Consider the following 21,310-nt stretch of genomic DNA (forward strand, 5'->3'; position numbering starts at 1 on the left):
TTCTTTTAAAAAGCTACCTGACAAATTTGTGCAAAACTCGGCAAAACTCAGAACTTGAACCTGACCTGCAACTTGAAACTGAAACTGTTAAATTACTTTTCTTTCCGTCACAGTTCCGATGCATCAACAGAAACTATCTATAAATATAAGCAATATAATTCTTTATTTTTGCCTGTGTCAGACAAGGCTGCAAGGATGGAAAGTTATTCCCATAGAGATTGCGTTCCCCAAATGCTATATTTCACAGAGCTGCATCCTGATCCTAAATATTGCCGTTTCCCAGAGAAAAAAGGGTATGAAACATTAAGGCATAAATATGAAATATGTGTCTATTTTTTTTACCCCTTGATCACATCAGCAACAGCTGGAAAAGAGGCTTCATCAAATAGAAGGAAAGATCTGTCAAATAATTACAGGTCAACCTTTTCTTTTTATTGCTCTACAAGTCAAAGTCTTAAGAGATCCAGCCATAACTCTTGTTTCAGTGTTTCTATTTCATATAGAGATGGGCCTTTTCCCTGCCCTTGGTTTCTCTTTACCACATCAGGTCAGGTAGTTGTCATAGTTGTTGTCATTGATGTGTCTGGTACAACTTCTGTCCCTCTAGGGCAGATGCGCTGGACCTTTGGCCCCCTGGCTGATGCTGAACTGCAACTCCTATCAGGCCCAGCAAGCATGGCCAAGAGCAAGGGATGGTGGGAGCTGTAGTTCAGAAATATCTGAAGGGGCAAAGGTTCCCTACACATGCTCTGTTAAGTGCAATTGTTTATTCGACACTGAAATGGTGAATGCCTGGATGTGTGTTGCTAACATTGGGGATTTTCCAATGGCAGCACACTAAGAGCTCTCTGAGCTCTAATTGAGTTATTGATTAACTGAGAAAGTTCTCTGCTCCAACTCTTGGGTGTTTAACCTTAGATCACATGATTGAAGCATTCAATTGCAAATCACCCTCTTGAAGGGAGCTCTGTGTTCTTTTTTCTCTGGAGCCTCAGAGACGACAAAGGATGTGATAATGGCTTTCCAAGAGCTGTAAAGCCTTAGGCAGGATGCAGGCTAACGCAGGCTGGAAAGGCAGAGAGACATAGTTTTGATTTCTGGAAGAAGTAAAGTTATTTCTTACAGGATGCTCAGCCTGTGATGAACATGCACAAGATATTGTATGGAATTATTTGGATGAATCTTTGATGTTCTGTTTTGAAAAAAGTTCTGCAAGTAAAGTTTTGAACAATACTTATGGGTCGGCACAATGTATTGTTCCAAAGAGAGTTTCCCTGCTGGATTCTTTTTCAGGCTTGATTTTTAGTGACTTGCACATTTACTGCAACCACTAACCATGATAACAACATTTGAACTCCACTGTTGGGAGTCAGCATGCCTCTGAATACCAATTGCTAGGAATCACAAGTGGGGAGAATGCTGTTGCGCTCATATTCTGCTTGCAAGCTTCCCACAGGAATCTGGTCAGCCACTGTGAGAGCAGGATGCTGGAACAGACAATCCAACAGGCTCTTCTTATGCTCTTATGCTCAAAGCTTGAACAATTTTTTTTTTAGAAAAAAAGCTTACAGGGGCAGACCAGTGAGGACTGAGTGTGCCCAATAGTGATAGAATGCGGAAATATTGTTTGCGAAGGGGAATGTAATAGTGGGGTTGGAATCCTGAACAGGGCACACTCCACACTGCAACATTTTGTCGCACCTCCCTTCTAATATTTATAAACACCTGCATTTTTATGGGATTTGTAAAGAGCACATCACAGGGTATTCCTGAAAACATGCCACTGCCACTTTTAGCGTTGTTCTGAACTCAAAACATGATGAGGGTAGCAAAGCGGCGTTTCTCACACAAACACACACACACATACCAGAACCAGCTGCCACAATTAACACTTGATGCCCAGTTCCATTCAAACAACACTGTATTTGATCATCTTCCAATTGGGGAGGAGGGCGGGAGAAATGAGTGGAGAGGAAAGCAGCTGTTCACTATCTCTTGGCACAAAAACTGCATCGCAGCAGAACTGAGAAAGCAAGAAAGTCTATCCTATTCTAGAGGACACTGCTTTTTCATACTGCTTGGTCAGTGTTAACAAATGATAATCTTGTTGATGCTAAATCCACAATCAGCAACTAATTTCAACATGAGCGTACATTTTGAACTGAGCAAGAACTATAGAGCCAGCCCCATTGGCTCTGTATACTCAATGCCTTCTATCTATCTACATGCAAGCGCATGCAGAAAGCACTACACTACACATTTAAAGTTTTGAATTATGGTGTTGGAGGAGACTCTTGAGAGTCCCATGGACTGCAAGAAGATCAAACCTCTCCATTCTTAAGGAAATCAGTCCTGAGTGCTCACTGGAAGGACAGATCGTGAAGCTGAGGCTCCAATACTTTGGCCACCTCATGAGAAGAGAAGACTCCCTGGAAAAGACCCTGATGTTGGGAAAGATGGAGGGCACAAGGAGAAGGGGACGACAGAGGAAGAGATGGTTGGACAGTGTTCTCAAAGCTACCAGCATGAGTTTGACCAAACTGCAGGAGGCAGTGGAAGACAGGAGTGCCTGACGTGCTCTGGTCCATGGGGTCACGAAGAGTCGGACGCGACTAAACGACTAAACAACAACAACAACACACATTTAAAGTATGTCACTTCCTCCAAAGAACCCCAGGAACAGTACTTTCCCTCTCAAAGAGCTACAATTCCCAGCACCCTTAACAAACTACAGTTCCCGTGATTCTTTGGGGGGAAGTCACGTACTTCAAATATCTGCTATGTGTGTTTTTAATGTACAGTGTGGCTTCCACACACCCCTCTCCGCCCTACTTTAAGCGAAAGGATTGTGTTACAGTACTATTAGTCAGAAAAGTTAGGTTGGGTTGGGTCTGCATTGCAAACTAAAGAACCTGGTTCAGAATCTAAACTGCAAAATGTAGTATTTGGGTATAGGAAAGGACCTGGAATATTTCTACACCACTCTTCCAGGATTTGGGGTATTGTGGTGTTTTGGCAGGACTTTTATCTCTGGACTCTTGCCTCAGTGAGCAGCAGAACCTCCTAGTGTTTTTTTAAAAGTAGAAAGCTTTCATATGGCACTTTGCTAAACATAATTTGCTGCTTTTTTGGTTCTCTATTCGGGCACAAATTTGTGGTGGCTGATTACTGCCTCTGCCAGAAGGATCATTTAGCAGCCAAGCATCTAAGAAACAGATGGTATAATTAGTGGTCAGCGTACTTGATTCTTAGGCCGTACTCCTGCAAGCTGCTCCCTTTCTCTCAAATGTTCCCTTGGAATCATAGAATTGTAGACTTGGAAGGCACTCTGCGGGTCATCAAGTCCAGCCCCCTGCAATGCAGGAAACTCAACTAGAGGTGGCAGCTGTAGCTCAAGAGAAGGCCAGCATGTGGGGAAGAAGTCCTAAAGCTGAGTGCCTGAGACAGAAACGGTGCAATATCCTTCCAGCCTACAGGCAAGGACACTGTGCTGTAGCACAGAAGCTCCCAAGTTCATTCCCAGCAGTGGCGGAGCTTGGCACCCAGAGTGGGTGGGGGGTCAGCCGTGATGGATGGACCCCCCCCCCCGGATCGCACTGCCAGGGGCGGTGCGTCCCCCCCCCCCACTCCTTTTCCTCCACCAGTGAATTCCAGGTATCTCCAGTTAAAAGGATCAGGAAGCAGGAGATAAAAGGACACCTCCACTTTTTCTGTGCCCAAGACCCTAGGAAGCTGACAACCAGAGGAGACAACATAGCCTGAGCTGGCAAATGTTGCTAAACAACTGTGGGTGGGGTGGGTCATTCCCCAAAAGGAGATGAGGAGGAGGATGCAACATTTAGCAGACCAGCCATGATGTTAGTTGGATTTCAGCTTCCACCACCACCAATATCATTTCAAATGCCTTTTCCTGTCTATATATATTTACCTCCCCATTGCAATGAATTAAATGGGGCACGAGGAGAAAGAATTTCAGGAAAGCCAGCATGGCATGTACAACGTGTGAGGTGGAAGAAGAGGGGGAGATTAGGGTTGCCAGACATCCATCCCTGGGGACAGTCCCCAGATTTGCAAATCTGTCCCTGGACAAATTCCGTCCCCGGAATGTCCCCAGATTTGCAAATCTGTCCCTGGGAAACGTGGCAGCGGCAGCCACAGCAGCCCGGAGCCAGCCTGGTAGCGCAGTTGACTCTGGCTGGCTTCAGGAGCTGCTCACTGCCGTGGCGCCCACCATTTTTCCTGCGTCACAGCAGCACTACAAGGCTCGCCCCTCCTGGGCAACGGCTGCCCGCCCGTGACTCCCGAGCCTCCCCTGATCTGTCAAAACAAAGGGAGAAGCGGGAAGGAGATCAGGGGAGGCTCGGAAGTCACAGGCGGGTGGTGTGCCGTTGCTCAGTTTTTTAAAAAAAAACCTGTGCATTTATGTTTCACAGGGTGCAAAAGAAGGGCTTTGCACCTTTCTACAATATGCATATGTGCTTGGGCCCAGGGTCTTTTGCCTCACCATCCCCACTACTGACTCCCTGTTGCTACTCAGCTTCAAAAAAGAAAGTGTCCCCGGATTCATTGAAAAAAATCTGGTAATCATAGGGGAGATGGGATTAAGCCTGCTGTTTGGGCCCTTGATTTCCACACAAACGTTCTGTGAAGGTCAAGGGGAAACCATCAGGCATGAGCTAGGCACATGCACACACACTCATCGGACACATGATGTTCTGGGAGTTTTCTCCAAGCTCCACAGACTCAGTATTTGAGGAGAGAGTGGGAAAGTGGCATTGCACAGGCAGAAAATCCTGCACTAACAGGATGACTTCCTTGGATACAACCCAATGTCTTCTGGTGGCCCCCCAGTCGCATAGCCCCCAGTCGCATAACAGATTGAGGTTGAATCCTGACAAGACAGAAGTACTGTTTTGGGGGGCAGGGGTGGGTGGGTGTTGGGGACTCCCTGGTCCTGAATGGGGTAACTGTGCCCCTGAAGGACCAGGTGCGCAGCCTGGGAGTCATTTTGGAATCACATTTTGGAATCACAGGTTAATTCTGTGTCCAGGGCGGCTGTCTATCAGCTCCATCTGGTACGCAGGCTGAGACCCTACCTGCCCGCAGACTGTCTCACCAGAGTGGTGCATGCTCTGATTATCTCCCGCTTGGACTACTGCAATGCGCTCTACGTGGGGCTACCTTTGAAGGTGACTCGGAAACTGCAATTAATCCACAATGCGGCAGCTAGATTGGTGACTGGGAGTGGCCGCCAGGATCACATAACACCGGTCCTGAGAGATCTGCATTGGCTCCCAGTATGTTTCCGAGCACAATTCAAAGTGTTGGTGCTGACCTTTAAAGCCCTAAATGGCCTTGGTCCTGTATACGTGAAGGAGCATCTCCACCCCCATCGTTCAGCCGAGACACTGAGATCCAGCACCGAGGGCCTTCTGGCGGTTCCCTCACTGTGAGAAGTGAGGTTACAGGGAACCAGACAGAGGGCCTTCTTGGTAGTGGCGCCTGCCCTGTGGAAGGCCCTCCCTTCAGATGTGAAGGAAATAAGCAGCTATCTTCTCCTTAAAATACATCTGAAGGCAGCCCTGTTTAGGGAATTTTTTAATTTTTGATGCTGTATTGTTTTTAACACTTGATTGGAAGCCGCCCAGAGTGGCTGGGGAAACTCAGCCAGATGGGTGGGGTATAAATAATAAATTATTATTATTATTATATATTATATATTATTATAGCTCCCAATTGCTTAGCTCCCAGTTGCATGGCATTTTCATTAAATTAATGGCGATGTGGAGGTCAAGATGGGCAAGGGTATTTATAATGAAACAGTAGAAAGGGAGGGGCACAAACCAAAATAACCGAGATCTACCAAGAAAAGAAAAGAAAGCCTACAAGGATTTAAAAACAGTATCTAGAGCGTGGAGAAAGGAAAAGGCAACCTATACAGCGACAAACAATAAATCAAAGAAAGACTTACATAAACCACAAAAGATCTGATTATTTACACTGCAAGATTTATTAGCTCCCCGTGCTTTATAATGCTGCCCTTATGATATTCATATGTTTTCACTGAAATGTCAGGGTTTCTTTCTTGTTTTCTTGTTTTTATGTGAGAGAGGATTAATGGTCACATCAGCTCGGGAACCTTGCAATTTTGACAGCTTCAAAATGATACAGGATGAGACTTATTGCTTGGCAGATCTGAGGTTCTTTTTTGGAACACCAGGAGGAGAAATTACTAGTTCCGCTTGAGATGCTCTTTGCACTGCTACTGCAGAGAAACCATACTCTGTGCTGTTTCCACATGCCACGTGCAGGAGAATCCATTGCTGCTATTCACAGGAGTAAGAATATTTATTGAAAAGATCAGGAGTGTGTTTCAAAATGGGGCTAGAACTGTCCACATTTGGACCATTGTTTCTGATCTCACAATGGAGACATGGATGCCTTCCTCCAGTGATGAATTATACAACTCCTGCAAAGGGGGGGGGCAGGGCACAGATGAAGGTTCCCCAAACACGATTAATTTACCTTCCTCCGTTTTTGAGTGGTACCACTCCTACCAGCTCCAAGAAAAGCTGGTTAGGAGAAGGCTGTACTAGAACTACAGAGGTGTAGGATATTATCCACCAGGCCTTCCCCCATCTCTGATCATTTGCTGTTTCCCTGTTAATTACCACAGCCCTGAGCAACATTCATGGGTAGCAAATCACGAAGAACAACAGACGGCGTAACCCACTCACAACCAGAGGGGAAAGAAAACGCGCAAATCAATAAATATGCACGGACAGCACTTCCTGCAGAAACTTACCAAACTATTCCCTGAGCCCCAGAGCCGATTGGTTTTAAGTTCTGGTAGCGCTTGAGAACTGTGAAGGTCGAGTCACCCACTTCCACGCTGTAGAACTGGTTGTCAACTTTGCTTTTACTCATGTTGTAATATTTGGCAATATATGACACATCCACTTGTTTCCCGAATCCCTGTCGCAGAGACAAAGTGGGGAGGGGAGGGCAGCGGAGGAAAAGAAAGAAAACAGAATACCAGTAAACTATCAGCATAGCAATGAGGCAAAACAGACACCCAAGACTCTAAAATGTGACCTGCCCTGTCATTTCAAACTTGTTGTCAAAGAATTTCACATTGACAGCCAGCTTTCTTAATGACTTTCGTGTGATCTTTCTCAAACCTTATTTCAGATAAGAAATGGCCCTTCAGATCATATCAAGCCCTCCGAAAAGACTAGAGGATTCAACATTGAAACCCAGAGGAAGTTTTGCCCCACTTTTAGCAGTCACAACATATTATGGGATTATGTTTCTATTTTCCCAGTTCCCTTAATATATTCCTGTTTTAAAATATGTGTATTAGTCTGATAAATTAATATCCCATCCTTCTCCACATAAATGTGGAGTATTAAATATGTGTATTAGTCTGATAAATTAATATCCCATCCTTCTCCACATAAATGTTTCCAGGGTGACACACAAAATTAAAAGCACAAAATCAATCTGCAAAAATAATTATAACCCAGAACTGGAAAAGGAGTAATCTAATCCTTATTAGATGGGATTGAGAAAACATGGTCTGTTTTAACCATGATAAAATTAACTTACTTTAAGAGAACTCACATAAATCAGCCAAAGAGATTTATAGAAAAATGAGCTGTTCTCATTATGTTTTGGAATGATAAATACCAAGGCAATATACAAACATATGATGATTTTAATTTATGGTAATCTTAGACAAATTATTTGCAAGCATTTCTGTATTGTACAATTAAAAAAAATGAATAAAAACAATAGCAAAGTGAGCTTCTTAAACACAGCAAGAAAGACAAGCTCAACAGCAGTTTTCAGCCATGGGAAATAAGGTACAGTATTTGGTGCTGATATGAGCTGGGAAGCACATTCAAAAAGGAGAGCGCCACAGCTGAGAAGCCCTCTCCCCAGTTGCCACCTGCTCCATAACACTGGATGGTGATCCAGTGAAGATCTTGGTTTGCAAGTAGGCTGAAGAGGGGCTAGGTAGTCCCTCAGGGGCCCTGGTCTTTAAAGTCCCGTCTAACATGTTCACACCCGAGTTCCTCCTGGAACCAAAGGATGGACTTCTCTGTGGGGCAAACAAAGGAGTTGTTTGCAACCCAAGCGTCCACTGTATATGCATTAGGAATGTTCAATGTTCAACCAACTGTTTATTCAACAGCACAGAAACTACACACCAGCAGTGCTTTTTGCCTTGTCTCCTTCCCAAGACTGGCCTAGTATTCTTTAGGATAAAAGCAGTGCTGAGTAATGAAACAGAATGCAAAAGGTAGCATATGGAGATGCCTGTCATTACACCCAGGGAGGGAGGGGCAGAGAGAAGAGGGGCTTCTGTCATTTGCAATAGTGCTTCAGGGGGCAAAGGGAGGGGGGGCCACTCTACCCACAACCAGACTGAGCGCAGCATGTTAATACATTCCTGGCTAATTGCCAAAATTAGCTTCCTCTTAATTACATTAGAGTTTCTGAATGTATTTATTTTTGCAAGCCACCCAGCAGGAATATGTATTTACAAGGGAGAGAAGGGAGGAGAGAGGGGGGTGGCGGGTGGAGAGGAACCATCCAGGAATGCCAGGAAGACAAAAGAGGCCGAGAAAAAGCAAATTTGCAGAGCAAATTGAATCGTACTACTTTAATGCCCTGTGAGTTTTCCTCTATTGTTTTCGCGGAAAGCACCCTGAGCACCCTTTATTTCTGTTATCGGTACTATTAGCAGCACTTGCAGGTTGGTGAGCAGCCAAAAAGAGCATTCTGAGGCTGTGCCTTGCAGGTGCCAGGAGCCAGGTTGCCATCTGTTCATTATGGGCTGCTCATATTTGGGAAGCTTTGATCGTAATAAGGAGAGCTCTGCTCGCAGGCACGGTTTCTCTGTATTATCCCCTAGCTAGCTAATGAAATCTCAAAGACGCCGGTGGACTCGCTCCACCATGAAAGAGGTGTCAGACACCAGTTTGAGAGGCTGGGCTAAACCATGAGTCAATGCAGTATACTGTACTCTTTGATGGAAGGATCAAAGACAATGTATGATTCAAGGGCCACGTCCAGTCCAGAAAAGTCCTTCCTTCTCCCTGAGCAGTCCTACACTGCCACATTATGGAGAGTCTTCTTTGGGGAAGAAGGAAGTTTGCAGGGCCCTGGATAAGCCACCTGCCCTGATCTAGACCAACAGCCTTCTGTAAGACACAGCCAATAACCTGCTCGTTCCCCGCCCTGCCTTGCTTTGATACAGATTAGTCTACTCGATCCATAATACAACATGATATAAGCAGAGAATCAATGCACTGAATGAAAGTTATGAGCAGATGGAAAGCTTTAAACATTTGAGCCAAGTGACATGGTGCACCAAGAAAAGAAGATAACTGTGCAACCCTAAGCCAAGATTCACCAGGATTGGAAGGTTTTGATTCAGCAGATCTTGGGCTTTCTCAGGATCTGTCCCTCACCTCAGTGGAGCTCAAGATATCCCCGACCCTGGCTCAACTAGAACTCAGCAAGTGGGATTTACAAAGGTATAAGTCCTCAGAAAGGGGCATGGCAGGACAGGACAAAGTTACACCTGTTCCAAACCACCTTCATCTCAGTCACGTTACATAGCAAACCAGGAAAATTTAGCCTGCAAAAATGGTGGTGTAAGTCAAATTCCACCTGAACAGAGTTTGGAATAGGGGTAGTTGATCCCAGTGTGATTTATGTTGGTATAAGTTATACCAGCTTTCCATAGTTAAGACTGCTCTGCAAGTCATGATGTCAGGAGCAAGCCAGCAATAAATCACACTGAGTTGGTGAAGTTAACTCTTTATTAGAAGCAACAAGGTCTGCTCAGGAGTGTCAGGCCTAATGAGCACAGCAACTCTTCTTTGGTAGGTTTTGCCCCTATGAAGCAGTTGCAGAGACTGAAGGTCCCTGCCTTCTCACAGCTGCCTATATCTCCTCCTCTCCCGGGTCTTTCCCAAAGCAATCTGAAACTGCACCTACATGATGCTAACTTCTTCTCCACTCTCTTCATGCCTCTCCTGGTTCTGGGAGGAGGGGAGCTTGTCACAGCCGGAGGGAAAGACATCCATGACTCTGCACCAGCCTGACTAATCTCTGCCTTGTGGCCCCTTACGCCTTGGCAAAGTTTGTTATTTTATCTTATTTGGGTCCATCTTTGATGGAGAAGGATGGGATAATAATAAATTACAAGTTTGTGCTCTCAACTGACAACGTTTCAAACAAGTACAGCCCATATATAGGGATATCCTTGAAATCTGTTTTGTCACTTTATTCAGAAAAAGGACCTTCCATTTCAAGGAGGCTATTCCCATCACCCAATAACATCAGTCGTGTGGGAGAGCGAGTTAATCCTCAACCCAAGGAAATAAATTGCTTTATCAATAATAATGAATGAGATACAGACAGCAAAGTATATTACACTAACCAGGCTATAGAAGTGATTAATAATGATAATTATTCTGCAGCAACAGCAGTTGTTAAATAATTAAAACCACATAGTTGTGGTGATCTCTAACATTTCTGTCTTCCTAATGCACTTTAGAGCCTAAATGAGAACTGGTAAAGTTTTATTCATAAAGTTTAAGTCGGTGGAGGCCAACCTGTTTGGGAAATTGTGCCACCAGGTCGGTTGTTATTATCTGTATCTTGTCAATGGGGCTTTCACTGGGCGGCATTGAAGAAGCCATTATCTCTCAGCCTAGCTTTCAGACTCTCACACACATGTACTCAAAAACACAATTGCCTTTGCACAGTATTGTTGGGCCTGGAGCCTAGCTTTGTGGCAATCTACAGCTAGCATCTGTAGGGCCAAATGGGCCAGAGGCAGGAGATGTGGATAAAGACAGCCTGGACCAAATCAGAAAAATACGGACTAAGGTTAGACAACAGAGACATAGACAATGGGCTGGTGGCTGGTTACCGAGTTGGGTAGATGAGAAGCAAAGGGCCAGTGGCAATAATATACCAGTAGTAAAAAGCAGACCACAGGTCTTGTAACAGATGAGGTCAGGCCAGGCCATCTGTATTGTTACCATCAGACAAGCCGCTCAGGCTGTACTCAGGAGCAGGACTTGCATTCAGTCAGGAGGGGCCCCTATTGGTCCCTTGAGACCCTTGGTCATGGCTGGAATGAAGAACCCATATGGGTGATGCAGCAACATGGCAGAGATTTGGCAAGTATTGCCTAAGCATGAAAGTTGTCCCAGTGTCGTGGACTGGCTGGATGCTGAGGTACCATTATAGAAGGTACCAGCTGGGAAACCCACAAGGGAAGAAAGCTCATGACCAGGGGTTGGTGGTGATCAGAGGGGAGGAGACTGGGAGGAAGAGGTGTTGGAAGCTGAAGAAGTAACAGGGTTTAGTGAGCATGAAGAGGCTGTGGCAGAGAGCAGTCCAGAAGCAGAGGCAGAGGCAGAAGTAGAGGCTGGAGAGGAGGGGGGACGAAAAGGCAGAGATGATGCAGGCTGCTGAAGAAACCCTGGTGTCTCCCCCTCCTGCTGAGACCAGCTTCCCTCCACCCTGGTCTCCCAGAACCCAGGGAGGTAGGAAGAGGGAAGAGGGAAGAGGGGGGAAGAAGAAGAAGAAGAAGAAGAAGAAGAAGAAGAAGAAGAAGAAGAAGAAGAAGAAGAAGAAGAAGAATAGTAGTAGTAGTAGTTTGGATTTGATATCCCGCTTTATTACTACCCGAAGGAGTCTCAAAGCGGCTAACATTCTCCTTTCCCTTCCTCCCCCACAACAAACACTCTGTGAGGTGAGTGGGGCTGAGAGACTTCAAAGAAGTGTGACTAGCCTAAGGTCACCCAGCAGCTGCATGTGGAGGAGTGGAGACACGAACCCGGTTCCCCAGATTACAAGACTACCGCTCTTAACCACTACACCACACTGGCAAAGAGCAAAGACAGACAAAGCAGAGAAGTCTCAAGTTGCTTGGGAAGGGCCTGGGCTAGGAGGAGACTTACTGTGGGAAAGCGGGGACCTTCAGTCCTCGCAACTGCCTCATTGAGGCAAGACCTACTGGGAAGAGTTGCTGTGATCACTAACCCTGCACTGTTTTGTTTCTTTGAATGAAGAGTTAATTCATTGATACCTTGTGAGTCACTGATTACCTGCTCCCAACTCCTGCCTTGACATCTGGTGGCACAAAGTGCAAGGCACCTAGGCTTTATTGCTTGATTGCCCTGACAGGTTACAAGCATGAAGGTAGAATGTTGCATGTCCCAGTGTCATGCACACCAAGAATGGAGGGTGCCTTTGCACTCTGTCCTCTGTGCATAGAGAGCAGGCTTGCACCCTGAGGAGAATTCAGGGTGGAAAATTCAAAGTTCTTTGTTCACCATGTGACTCTTAATTTACCATAATATTTTTAATTGCTTCTTGGAAATCATATTTTCTGTTTGAACGGTCACATTTATTTGGGAGTTTCAAACACATCCTCTAAACGAGTTACCTATAATTAAGCGGAAATATCCTACAGAGGATGGTCATTCTCATGAGATAACGGTCACTCATAGCAGACAGAATGTACTCAAGCAAAACAAAGACCAATTGACCTTGACAAGGTCAATTTAAACATTTTAATGGCTAACTTCACGGAGCATTGATGTTAAACTATTAAAAACATCAATGGTTTTTAGAGACCTTCCGCCCATTTTCATTGAATTGTCTCCATTTGTGGCTTGAGAGAATTGGTATACGTTACAAAGGAAGATTGTCAACATGACCAAAGATAAAGAATTGCTGAGAGAAGCAAACAAGAAGAAGAAGAAGAAGAAGAAGAAGAAGAAGAAGAAGAAGAAGAAGAAGAAGAAGCTGCTGCTTTATCCCTGTCTCAAAGAAATTGAGCTTCCTGTATGATTTAATGAGACAGAGATGCACTGAAAGGCCCCGAGGCCACTTAAATAGTGGGCCCAATGGTCAAGAAGGCGGTTTCTGCACATACTGTAGATGAGGAAAGTGAGCGACAGATGGGGTTCATCAGCCTGAGAAGGTAGCCCATCTAGGAGAAGGAAAACCCTGACCCTAAACCTCTGTTGCCTTCTGGGATATTTTCGGGAGAGGAAAAGGCTAAACTGTAAACCCTACACAAATCCAGGGTGGAGTCCCTAAGACTGTTGAATGGCGCCTTGTACACCTCCTTCCTGCAGCTAAGCTCATGCCAAACATATTAATCTGCTTTCCTTTGGACCACAACAGTGAGGCTGTGGGGGGGGGGTCTTACCTTCTGGGCAACCCAGGAGCTCCATACACACTGCTCAGACTTGTGCTCCAGGGAAGTCACTTCAGTGCTACTAATGCAGTGGTTTGACTTCACCCCTGGAGACGCACTCCACTGTCTCTCGAGACAGACGGATGCCAACAAGTACTAGCATATAAAGGCCCAAATGGCTTGGGACCCAAGCACCTAAAATACCAGTACCAACTACCTAGGGACACGGGTGGCACTGTGGTCTAAACCACTGAGCCTCTTGGGCTTGCCAATCGGTAGGTTGGCAGTTCAAATCCCTGTGACAGGGTAAGCTTCTGTTGCTCTGTCCCAGTTCCTGCCAACGTAGCAGTTCAAAAGCATGCCAGTGCAAGTGCAGTGGATGCTCGGGTTGTAAACATGATCTGTGCAGAAGGCACGTTCGCAACCCGCAGCGTTCACAACCCGCGCAGTGCCGCGTCTGCACATGCACGGGTTGTGATTCTGCGCATGCGCGAAATGCAATTTAGTGCTTCTGCGCATGTGCGACCAACGAAACCCAGAAGTAACCTGTTCCAGTACTTCTGGGTTTCGGCACGTCTGTAACCCAAAGAAACACAACCTGAAGCATCTGTAACCCGAGGTATGACTGTAGATAAATAGGCACCACTGAGGCAGGAAGGTAAACAGTGTTTCCGTGTGCTCTGGTTTCCATCATGGTGTCCTGTTGTGCCAGAAGTAGTTTAGTCATGCTGGCCACATGACCCGGAAAGCTGTCTGCAGACATACATAACCTTCCTCGGCCTGAAAGCAAGATGAGTGCCGCAACCCCATAGTCATCTTTGACTGGACTTAACTGTCCAGGGGTCCTTTACCTTTCCAACTACCTCAGACCTCGTGATCAGCAGGCAAGGCCTTATTAGTGGTGCCACCACTGGGCAGCTGCCCGACTTGCACTGACCCAAGGCAAGGCCTTTTCAGTGCTGGTTCCCCAGTTGTGGAATGCCCTCCCTCCATCCCAAAGAGTGCACCTCTCTCTATCATTATTAACTTTCAGGAAGAATTTGAAAGGATCCCTATTTGCCCAGGTATTTGGTGGCTGAAGAAAACTCTTCCTGAGAAGCTCAAGATCACTGAATGGAAGAATGTTTTTTTAACCGTAATTGTTTTCAGAATGTTTTGATCTGTTTTAGAATGGTTTTGCTTTTAAATTGCATATCAGTTTGCCAGCCTTAGGGAGGAAGGGAAGAATATAAAAATAAAAAATAACCTGGGGCAATAGTTTACAAGTCAAATATCTATTAAAGGGCAATCCTCCCTTATTTTTGAAATTAATTTTTTTTTTCAGTTTACGCTTCTTTGAGTATTAAATTCTCCATCCTTACAGCAAGAAGAGAATAGGAAAAGTTTGTCAACATTTACAACAGTCCACGAGCGGGAGAAACTACAGCTGACTGAATTCAGTGGGGTTAGAGTCAGAAAGAATGGTCTTTATCGGAGTGAAAGGCACATTTTACAGCCCATCATGTAGCTTTGGGAATTCAATCATCTCCTTTATGATTATATGAAATCTTTCAGAGCTGGTGCAGGAAGTGTGGAGAAGGCATAATGGAGCATGGAGACCTATAAACATTCTAGAGTGCTTGATGGAAATTCTGGTGCTCTTCACTTACAGCAAATGACACATGTGTACTGGGAATTTTGACACCTTCCCCCTGGATTTTTTTTTTTTAATTAATATATCATAGGGCAAAAGCTAAAGAAAATATTAATGGGATGTTTATGGGGTTTGCTTTCTGCAGGTTTATCAGAAAATGAATGCATTAAAAGCAAACTTGGGGAGAAGGTCACAGCGCTGAGGTAGATGCAGTTTTTGCATGCAAAAAGAACAAGATCTGTCCCATGGCAACTCCAGCTAAAAAGATCATGTAGCAGACTGTGGGAAAGACTGGAGAGCCTGAAGTAAAATCCTAAAAAAAATAAATGGGGCACTGGCCATGACAAAGATTCATTCATTCCACCTTTTTCTTCAAGGACCTCAGGGTGGCATACATGGTTCTTCCCTTGCTCCTTTAAACCCCACAACAACTCTGTGAGGCAGGTTAGGCTGAGAGGCAGTGACTGGCCCAAGGTCACAGAGTGAGCTTTGTGGCTGAACAGCTGATTTGAATCCTGGTCTCCCAAAGTCCTGGTTCTATTCCCTGACTTTCACAGATGAAGCAAACTGCAAGCAGTGGGGGTTTTTTGTTTTGTTTTGAAAGAAGTTATAGTGGGGAAAGATACAGGAGTTTGGGGGCACGCTGCAAAACAGCCAGGGGCCTTGCCATCACCCCAGAGAGCAGTACTGTCAGAGCAGGGAATATAGGACTAGATACAGAACAAAACGCGGGTGGCGATGTGATCTAAACCACTGAGCCTCTTGGGCTTGCCAATCAGAAGGTTGGCAGTTCGAATCCCCGCAACGGGGTGAGCTCCCATTGCTCGGTCCCTGCTCCTGCCAACCTAGCAGTTTGAAAGCACATCAAAGTGCAAGTAGATAAATAGGTACTGCTCTGGCAGGAAGGTAAACGGCATTTCCGTGCGCTGCTCTGGTTCGCCAGAAGCGGCTTAGTCATGCTGGCCACATGACCCGGAAACTGTACACCGGCTCCCTCAGCCACAACCCCACCTCTGGTGTCACAACCCCAGAGTCGGCTGGACCTTATGGTCAGGTGTCCCTTTACCTTTACAGAACAAAATGTACAAAAGGTGTGGCAGCTTCATTGTGGGGCAGGGTAGATGATCTTGCGAACTGTTTGATCTTGGAGAACACTATAGGAATGTTAGTTAAGGCAGGTTCAATAGCAACCTAATCACATAAAAAAACAAAACAGAAGGCATGAGCAAGCCTGCATGTGCATGAAGGATGTGGAGGTTCCATGTGTACAAAATGGCTTCGGAAACGGAGTGAAAATCACTGTGACATCCTCAGACAGCTCCTCAGAGAATCTAGAATTGCCCAAGCATGGCATTTTCCAGCTAAGGCCACAATCTTATTAAGTTTCTGAAAAGAAGGCACATCCTCTTGGAGCCTATCTTCTTAACTTAAAAAAGAAAGGAAGAAAAAGAAGGGAGGGGGAAAGAGTTTGGTTTTGTTGTCTCTCCTTTGTCGCAATTATTCTGCCTGGAAAACTTCCATAAAGTGTCCCATTTGCCAGATGAGTAATTGTTTTTTTCTCTGAGTAGCAAATTATTTTTCAGCACACTAAACTATCATTTTTTATGTTGTTTTTTTTTACAGTGCCCAGTGTGCTGCCGATATCAGAGTAGCCTTATGGGAGAAAGTAGTAATAGGTGCCTAAGAAGATGATTGATGAAGCAGCCAGATGGCAAAGTACGCAGGACAATATTTCTGAATCTGGGACAATGTCACTGTTTAATGCAGTAGGAGAGGAACAGCCAGATGATATTCTTTGGGCCAAAGCAATTTTATCTGGCCCCTGGTGGTGCTACTGGATTTTAATCAAGGCCTGGAAGTTTGCTTGAAGTTTCACTTTTGCGGAAACCTTGTTTCCAAAACTGCACTACTCTACACATTTCTCTGTGGATTTTATACGCAATGCTCCAGCTGATACCATAGTGACCCGAATATAAGCCGCACCTTTAAAATTGGAGGGGGGGGGGACAAAGAAAAATACCTGAATATAAGCCGCTTCATTCCTCATGGAGAGCCGCGCTGTATTGCTGGCAGCCTTTCCCCTCTCTTCCTTCCTGGCCTTGGGGGAGAGGATGGGGGGGGCTACGCACGGGGCAGGCACCGCTTTGCCGTGCTCCTGGCTGCATACTGTAAGGTCATGCATATAAACTGCACTTTAACTTTCAACGGTCAGAATTTGGGGGGAAAGTGAGGCTTATATTCCAATATTATATATATATATTATATTTAAAGCTATTTATAATATATAATATTCAAATATTATATATATTATATTTAAAGCTATGGTTTTCCCAGACATGATGTATGGAAGTGAGAGCTGGACCATAAAGAAGGCTGATCGCCGAAGAATTGATGCTTTTGAATTATGGTGCTGGAGGAGACTCTTGCTAGTCCCATGGACTGCAAGAAGATCAAAGCTATCCATTCTGAAGGAAATCAGCCCTGAGTGCTCACTGGAAGGACAGATCCTGAAGCTGAGGCTCCAATACTTTGGCCACCTCATGAGAAGAGAAGACTCCCTGGAAAAGACCCTGATGTTGGGAAAGATGGAGGGCACAAGGAGAAGGGGACGACAGAGGAAGAGATGGTTGGATACTGTTCTCGAAGCTACCAGCATGAGTTTGACCAAACTGCAGGAGGCAGTGGAAGACAGGAGTGCCTGGCATGCTCTGGTCCATGGGATCATGAAGAGTCAGACATGACTAAACAACTAAACAACAACATATTCAAGCCAATACAGTAATTTTCTGGATACATTTTTCAGGGCCTATCCACCTGCAAGTGGGTCAGTTTGTGAAGCAGTTCCACACAAATTAGTGACATTTTTGAACAGGACAAATGGGCAGAGAGAGGAGGTCTAATGACAGAGTGGTAGAAGAAAATTTGGGGAAGATGTGCATTGGCATAGTGTTGATTTACAACCACTTTATGGAAACATGGGAGAATAATTGAATATGCTTTTTTTTAAAAAAAAAAAAACATTTACAGAAGGAACAATGGTCTCTCCCTTTATATAACAAGATTCAGGCAATCAAGGTTTTGGATAATGGAGTTGCTTGCTTGCTTAGCATTTTCACTGAACATCTCCATCATCTCCATCCTTAAAACAGCCATGCAGAGCATGAGCCATATGGTTTTTGCAACCAAGCAAGCTCTTCCAAACAAATACCTATCCTAAGAATTCTTCCAGCAAATGCTCTGAAATTTATATTTGACTGCATACCAGACAGCTGGTTATTTTTAATCAACGGATGTTAAAATCAATTATATGAACTTAGAGAATGAAACCGACCCATATTACCGCAGCCCTCTGGACAATTAATGTATGCAATTCACCTCAGTCAATTTCAATAGCCATTAAGCTGATGTTGATAGACTGGAGGCAGAGGATGCAAAATGAAAGATCTGGTTCTAACACGGAAGAGTACTGATAAGTTAATGCACTTTGCTTGAATAATGTGCAACATTACGCAAGACTCTTCCGTCTTAATGGAGCCTGGACAGAAGGGCCAGACCTAACAGCTCTTTCTCTAGTTAGTTAGTGGTTAAATAAATACTCAGGGGAATGAAGCCATTTGTTTGCATGTCTGCATACAGAGGAAGTACATGGTCAGGAGAAAATTATCTGGTTACCATTATGATCATCATATGTACAGAGGTGAAAAGCCTCTCTGAAATGTCACCGCTCTTACTGGAAATCGTTTTGTTTCCCTAAAAAACCCTACAATGGCCTTCCCAGGCAAGGTTCTCCAAACTCGCCTTGGAATTTCAATTTGGAGACATTTAAAGGTAACTTCCAAGTCTTAAAAAAAAATATTGACAGCATGTGAATATCTGTTTGCTAAACAAACAGAAACACATGGAAACAGAGCAGACAAGCCTCATTCAGCTCAGTCCCATGTGGAACTGGGATGGGATACACATGGGCTGGTGCATTCATCCTTAAATTCAGCATCCTTCAGTGCCACTCCTGAGATGCACATTACATGGCTATCTGAATTCAATATTCTTCCTGCAGGTGCAAAGTTAGCACCTAAGAGAAGTCACTTGTAGTTCAGCCTTTTTCCTACTGTGCTAGATTTCAGGTTGCAGAATAATGTTAACATGGGAAGGCGCTTAAAATGGTAACCCATAATATGCACATCCAAGTTATTTTCTTGTGAGCTTCACAGGAAGGAAGGAAATTAATCTGTGCCATATTAACTTGTCCAAGGGTACCAAGTAATCTTCAGAGTTGAGAAGGGTTTTTAATCTGCATCTCACACATTTTATCCACTGAACCAAGGAGTATTGTGACTGTGTGATTTACAGTCATCCCTAAATTGCAAGAATGAGAAGCTCACAGAAAAATTTAGTAACTTTAACTCACAACGCTTAATACAGATTTTTAAACATGCCCACATCTTCTCTTGCCTCATATGAAATAACTGCTTCAGAGCAATTACTATTTGCATTTTGATTTTTTTCCCCACCTTTTTGTTACCTGTACCTGGTAAGGTATTAAATTGGGGTCACATCTTGAGATGCAACCCTGCTTTCAAGGTGACTTCTTTGAAAGCCAAGTTTACTGGCTGCACATCAAACGACAGAAATCAATGATGAGACTGAAAGGTCCTATGCTGTTCATTGGGTATCAAAACAAACAGCGCAACCCAATTTCACTTTGATAATGGAAATTCTCTACACTGATAGGCTGTCACTAGGCTAGACACATATGAATGCTAACAGGCAGCCCCTTGACTAACAAGCACATCTAAGACCTGAACAACTTAATACTTGTTCCGTAACTGCTTAGCTTATTGAGATTCATTTCAGTCTCCCAACTTTAAATTATTAGGGCTTCTATATTCAAGGGCAATTTAGTTCCAGAAGACTAGATGTCAGAGCTACTTCAAATTATATCTCCACCCCTCAAAGAGATAGCCAGCAAACACTTTTTTGATGTTGTAACACTCAGTGCTGATGAGCATAATAGACTACTATTTCTGCCAGCTAGTGGCATGAAAAGTCTCTGCATCAGGCTGCCATGAGAAACAGGATGGAAACAGGATGGAAATAACAGAAACCCTCTTTACAGCAAAGAAATGGAGGTTGTTTACACAATACTATGAGAGAGTCTACACGCTGGCTGATGGCATGACCCACAATTAGGGGTGGTGGAAGACTCAGATGAGGACAAGGTTCAAGCTACGTCCTCAGGGCTCAGGACATCAGAAGATGAGTCCCTTCTACCTCCCCAGCCCTGCAGAAGCCAAAGACTAAAAAAATAAACGGAAGCCCTTTAACCAGTCGTCCAATTCCTCCAGTGAGACAGAGCCCACCATACTCCACGCCTGCTAAGCCTACATGTTGCTTCAATTCACTATGAGATAAGCCACTTTTATTACAGCTCCCTGCAGAGACGACATCACTTGAAGCAGTTTAAGCAGGAGGCCTCTTGGAGCTGTCCATGGTCCTATATGCTTTCTGCTTGATTTGGGGTTGTATTCGACTAACACGGCCTAAGTTAGTCATGGCCATTAATTTTAATGGGTCTACTCTGAGCGAAGGTTAGTTGACTAAAATCCTTGGACTCTGGACTGGGCACTGCCAGCCTTCCCTGCCAATCTCATGCTCCCACAGAACAGGACAGCTGATTCTTTTTGCTTATGAATTGTGACAGAGCAATAAAATACATTAAAAAGAAAATAATCAGCTGCCTTGTTCTGTGGGAGCATGAGATTTAATTTAAAAGGCAACAAACATCAACAATGTCAGCTAGTCTGTCATTCCTTTGAAAAAGTTAGAACCGCTACTTAGAACCCGTTTGTAATGTATATTAAAAACTCTAATACAATAGGTCTCTCTATCAGCGGTTCTCAACCTGTGGGTCCCCAGATGTTGGACCACAACTCCCATCATCCCTGAGCTCTGGACTTGCTAGCTAGGGATGATGGGAGTTGTAACCCAACAACATCTGGGGAGCCACAGGTTGAGAACCGCTGCTAGCTGTTTCCTTGGGTCTGGGGAGGTTGTCTCAACTGATTGTGGCTTCTCATATGTGAGATGAATGGATACCAGGTGTTCTAGAAGGATAAAGGACTTGTCTTGCCTTTGGCCACCATGACATGGCAGGTAAATTTCTCGGCCAGAGCAACAGGCCACACCTGAGCACACCATGAGTGTACTGACAGTCTTCTTGCAGAACGCCAACATTTAGCAATTTCTAAGCCAGCATCTCCCAATGAGATAAAGGTTGACTTGATTCATCTGTTTGTTCCTAGCAAGGCTAACAAAGGAGTTGGGTTTATCTTTATATTACAGATTAATCCCGTTTCCTCGAAGACTGCTGACCAAAAGCAATACACCTTGTCACACTGCCACCAAAGATATAGAAATGTTCCTGTGGCATTGCATCCCTC

At 44.6% G+C, this 21,310-nt stretch overlaps 1 protein-coding gene across 8 annotated transcripts in view; it reads right to left on the reverse strand.

Moving 5' to 3' along the window:
- The window catches only part of MAPK10 (mitogen-activated protein kinase 10), a 244,323-nt gene that overhangs the window by 83,472 nt on the left and 139,541 nt on the right, over positions 1-21,310 (reverse strand). For all 8 annotated transcript variants that reach the window (XM_079990971.1, XM_079990970.1, XM_079990973.1 and 5 more), the window contains one exon: positions 6,806-6,975. In XM_079990971.1, the coding sequence (XP_079847097.1) occupies positions 6,806-6,975 (170 nt within the window). The remainder of the gene's footprint in view (positions 1-6,805; positions 6,976-21,310) is intronic.

Source organism: Podarcis cretensis, assembly GCF_951804945.1.
Source record: "Podarcis cretensis genome assembly, chromosome: 9".
NCBI classification, from domain to species: Eukaryota; Metazoa; Chordata; class Lepidosauria; order Squamata; family Lacertidae; genus Podarcis; species Podarcis cretensis.